This window comes from Propithecus coquereli, unplaced genomic scaffold (assembly GCF_000956105.1).
Source record: "Propithecus coquereli isolate 6110/MARCELLA unplaced genomic scaffold, Pcoq_1.0 Scaffold673, whole genome shotgun sequence".
NCBI lineage: Eukaryota > Metazoa > Chordata > Mammalia > Primates > Indriidae > Propithecus > Propithecus coquereli.
The window spans coordinates 566,882-571,795 of NW_012152763.1; the positions used below are offsets into that span (position 1 = coordinate 566,882).

At 55.7% G+C, this 4,914-nt stretch overlaps 1 protein-coding gene across 1 annotated transcript in view; it reads left to right on the plus strand.

The window, feature by feature from the left end:
• CFAP46 (cilia and flagella associated protein 46) overlaps positions 1-4,914 on the plus strand; it is a 149,453-nt gene that overhangs the window by 115,873 nt on the left and 28,666 nt on the right. Inside the window, exons 47-50 of the mRNA XM_012660675.1 lie at positions 922-1,122; positions 1,223-1,329; positions 2,220-2,396; positions 3,462-3,597. Coding sequence (XP_012516129.1) covers positions 922-1,122; positions 1,223-1,329; positions 2,220-2,396; positions 3,462-3,597 — 621 coding nt within the window. The remainder of the gene's footprint in view (positions 1-921; positions 1,123-1,222; positions 1,330-2,219; positions 2,397-3,461; positions 3,598-4,914) is intronic.

The window sequence follows — 4,914 nt, forward strand, 5'->3', positions numbered from 1 at the left end:
TGCTGGCCCCTCCTGGCCCTGTCCCCGCGGCCTCCACCCCTTCCTGCCTGGAGCCCTGCGCCTCCTGCTGGGGCTTGGCCCCCACCCCCAGGCCGCCTCCGCCTGCCATGGACCCAGGCCTTGTGCACGCCGTCACTGACAGTCCAGCCACACCCTGGCACCTGCAGGTCACGGCTTCTGGGCGGGGCCCCTGTTGGGCAGGAGCAGAGGACCTGACCACACGTCCCTCTGTAGACTGCGTCCGCTCCCCTTCCCACATGTTGAAATGTGCACAATGGCCCGATCAGTGGCCACACCAGCCAGGACACCTGCCCCTCCCTCTGTCCCCATCTGCATCTGGAAGGGCAGCTGCTGGGGCAGAGGGTCCTGCCCAGATCCTCCCACCAAACACGAGTCTTGGGATAGAAGCCGCTGCCTTCTCGCCTCCACTGCGGAGGGAGCTAGTCAGCCTGCGCCGTGACCGCCTTGCCGAGCGCCGCGCCCTCCGAGCAGGTTTCTAACACACATTGCCCTGGCGGCGGTGTCCCCGGATGGGCGAGGCCAGGCTCTCTGGCCTCTGTCTGAGCTGCTCTTGGCACCAAGGATTGTCCAGGGCGTGACAGCCCCAGGCATGGACTCCCCAAAGGTGGGAGTCGGGGCAGGACCCAGGGAGCCCGGGGAGCCGACCTTCCCACTGCCAGACGGGTCAGCACGAATCCCCTCCCCAGAGGAGGAGCCCTTGTCCGCACCCTGGAGGGCCAGGTGACAGCGCGACCAAACCCCATTAAACTGTGCGCGGGATGCTCAGGACAGCACAGGCGCAGAGGCTGAGGGGAGCTGGCGGCTGGAGGCCCGAGGCTGGCGCCGCCCGCGCTGTGTCTCTACCTCGCCGCAATCCAATCTCTCTGCACGTTCGTGTTCATCTCCGTGTGTCTCTCGTAGGCCCTGGATGACCCGTGTGCGGAGTCGAGGTGCCTGCTCCTCCTGGCACAGCTGGCCAACAAGGAGAAAAACTACGGGCAAGCGCAGAAGATGATCCAGGAGGCCCAGCGCCCGGGCGGCAGCGAGGAGTTCTGGTACCGTTCCGCCCTGACCCTGGCGGAGGCGCTCCTGTCCACGGAGGACGGGGGCAGAGAAGCCGCGGTGAGAGCCGGTGTCGGCTGTGGCGGGCGGTGGGCGTGGTGCTCGGTGGGGGCGCGTCCGCGGAGCGACACGTGCACATGGGCGCTGGCGCTGTCCCCAGGCTTGCCACCTGTTCCAGAAGCTCATAGACACCTTCAAGGCCCTCAGGAGAGAGCAGCCCAACCGAGCGCGCGGGCTGGACTTCCTCGTCACGGACCTGGAGGCCAGGTAGGCTGCTGCCGGGACGCGCCTGACGTGAGAGCCGCGCTTGCTTCTCCCGTCTCTTAACGTTACGCCACGTCTCAAACCTGTGGCAGTTCAGGGTCCCGCCCTGGGACACCCACGGCCTTCAACACAGCTCCAGAAAGCTCTGGAAGCTTCCTGTGCTCCCTGCCGGCTTCCTCTGGGAAACAAACCTTCCACACACGCGCCCTGCCTGCGCGGCCTCGGGAGGCGCTTGGGGGGGCCTCGGAAAGAGCCTAGAAAGTCATTTCCTCCCGACGTGTGGATGTGTCAGTGAGGTTTCTGCAGCACCTTTTCCCACATCTTCCACGCGTCCTCACCCTGGCGTGTCCCTCGCGGCGTGTGCGTCTCTCCCCCAGGCAGACCCGCGGGCTCCTTGCAATGGACCTTTTCACAGAGCCGGCTTGTGGGTTATCGCCCATGGCAACAGAGGTTTTTGTCTTATTTTGGTGTCATTGGATTTCTGCTTCGTCTCTGGGAAGCTGTGTTGGTGGGAGGGCTGTTCGTGGCTGTTCCGTGGGCATGTCTTGAGCTCTGTCCCCTTTGAAACGTGCAGCTGTGAGCGCCGCTGGCAGCACCCGCAGGCCAGAAAATGTGGGTTTTCTTTTCTACTCGTGAGTCGTTTAGGGGAGTGTTTGTGAACGTCCAGGTGGAGGTACTGCCTGGCGGGGGGGTTGTTAATATCATCGCTGTGACCCGGGAACGTGGCCTGCATGGGAGTGGGTTTTGAGAGAGGGCTGCGGGTGTTTCCCCAGCACTGGGTGATCACTCGAGAGTGGGGGCAGCCACCCTGGGCCCACACGGGCCGGGGCTTGGACCCTGGACGAGGACCCTCGGTCGTGGCAGCAGCCACTGAGGAGGCGTTTGCCCCACAGGTGCCTGAGCCTACAGGTCAAGGTTGCCCGGGAGTCGGTGGACAACGAACCCCTTGAGTGCTTGGTGTCGCTGAAGGAGTTGGACAATCGCTTGATGGAAATTGAGAAAAAATTTATCAGTTGTGGCTACAGAGAGAATTGTGTTGACATAAAACTAGAGCGCGCCCAGGTAAAGAGGTGAGTGTCGTGGGGCTTCTGCCTGGGGCCGAGGAGCTGCCTCCGGTGAGCTTGGCCTCTGTGTGGGGTCGGGGCCAGCTGCTCTTTGCATGGAACAGTCCTGGCTTCCTCCCAGCACCCCCTGCCCAGCGCCTTCTGGCCTTGTCCTGCTCTACTGGGGCAGCCCCTGGGAGCCATGGGCCTGACCCCATGGCCAGCTTCCTCCCGGGTCCAGCCCCCGTCACCCCTGGCAGAGCCTCCTGGCTCCAGCTGTGCCCCTTCGTGTCCACCACTCAGCTCCTGGGGACACCACAGACATACCTCGGCCCCTCCCCACACACACCCCCACTGCACCAGCCACCCACACAGACTCACAGGCACACGTGTCCCTCACACAGGTCCACATGGAGGTCGCAGGTACCCACACCCTGAGCACACACCTGCCCTGCTCCCAGGGCTCTGGCCTCAGGAGGTGGTCCCATGCCCGGGACTTCACCAGGCCCCATGGAGCCCCACTGTCCCTGGCAAGGCCTCATCCACAACACCCACCTTGGCAGCCCACACACGTGCTCATACACAAGCATCTGGACCCAACAGAGAAACCCGTGTGAAGCAATGAGCAGTCTTTGCAGAAGTCAGGCTGCTTTTCTCTCACAAAGTCCCACCCAGATCAGGGCTGTCACTGTAGACACAGTGCACTGCCACCGTAGGACCTCGGAGGGTTAGGTGAGTCCCACCCAGATCAGGGCTGTCACTGTAGACATGGTGCACGGCCACTGTAGGACCTCGGAGGGTTAGGTTAAACCAAGCATGAGTGATATTGTGGAATTGCTTCCACAAATCTCTTTTAAGCACATAATTAATTTTTTATAAACACAGTTCATACTGTGAATACTACATTAGTCCAGCTCTTTTTGCTCTAAGATATATTGAAAATATCGTTACATGTAAAACATCTAATTACAACATCATAAGTATTAATAAGATGTGCAGTATAATTATACAAAAATTACGCATTTGATCAGTGCTAATAATGTAAGTCTTTGACATTGTTGTTCTAAATCCCACTCTTGATGTCTTATATAGGTTATGTGCCCAAAATGAGAAAGATGAAGAACAAAAAACTGCGTATTACTTGGAAGCGCATGACTTGGCCCAGAGAGCAGTAGCCGAAGAAGAAGAGAGATTCCACAGGATTCAGGGTTTATTGTCCCTTCAAGGTGTAAGTGTATGGCCTAGGTCCTTGTGCACATTTTTGCTCATTCTCATTGTCATGTAAATACACACTACTCTACTTCATCTGGAAAACACAGCACTGACTTCCACTTCTAGCTGAGATGAAGAAAAAGCAACAAGGTTAACCCCCCAACCGAAAAAAACAAAAAAAAAAAGCAAAAAAAAAGAAAAAAGGAATTTTCAAAACACTGATGAACAGCAACGCCTGAGTCAAGGTCCAGGCTTCCAGTGGCCGTGGAGAGGAGAGCCTGGTGGGGCCTGGACAATGGCCTGTGTCCAGGGGAGGGAGCTGGGGTCCGCAGGACAGAGCCCCAGAGAGGAGAGTGCTGCACAGAAGGAAAACTCCAGAGACGTTCAGGGCAGCGCCTGAATGTCCAGCCAGGGGAAGCTGCTCTACACGGGGGAAGGACCACCTGAAGGTTTTAGGAACAGCGCCTGCCCCCACCAGCCTGACTGAAAAACCTCATGACCCATGAAGCACTGGGCAGAGTAGACAGCACATCACCAATGACAGACTGGAGGCCTTGCCTGACTTGGAAGGACACTCAGCTGCGGAGGAGCCACCTGAGAAATCTGCAAAGGAAGCCCTGAAGGGACCAAACTGTTTGCAAATAACGTAACTGTCCCAGAACAAAGCTCAAGAACATTTTTTTTTTGTAGGAATACACAAATGCCCACCAGCCCTCAGAGTAAATTGCACAATGTCTGGAAACCAATCAAAAATTACCATGTAGAAAAGCAGGAAAATACAACTTATGGAGAATCGTCAATCAATAAAAACCAACCCCAAACTGGCACAGATATTACAATTGGAAGCGAAGGACATCAAAACAGTTATTAAAACTGTATTCTCTAGGTTCAGAAAGTAAAGTAGAGATGTTGGAAAGATAAAAAAAGAAAAACAATTGAACCTTTAGGGTGAAAACTACACTCTGTGAGATGAGGAATACACTGTGTGGGATGAGCGACAGATTGCAGAAGGGAAGACTGGAGAACTTGGAGACACAGCAATAGAAACCGTGAAATGAGAGGAAGAGGAAGGAAAATGAAGGGAAAAGAGAACAAAAATTAAAATGAACAGAACATCCGTGAATTGAGGAACAATTCTAAGTGTACGAACACAGGTGTGGTTGGACTCCCGGCAGGAGAGAGGAAATGAGAGCAAAGAGAAAAAAGTATTTGAATAATTAATGATTTAAATTTTTCCAAATTGATAAAAGTAAATATAAACCCACAGATCCAAGAAGCTCAATGGATCCCAAGCATGAGAACTATGAAGAGGAATAAAACTATAACAAAGTAC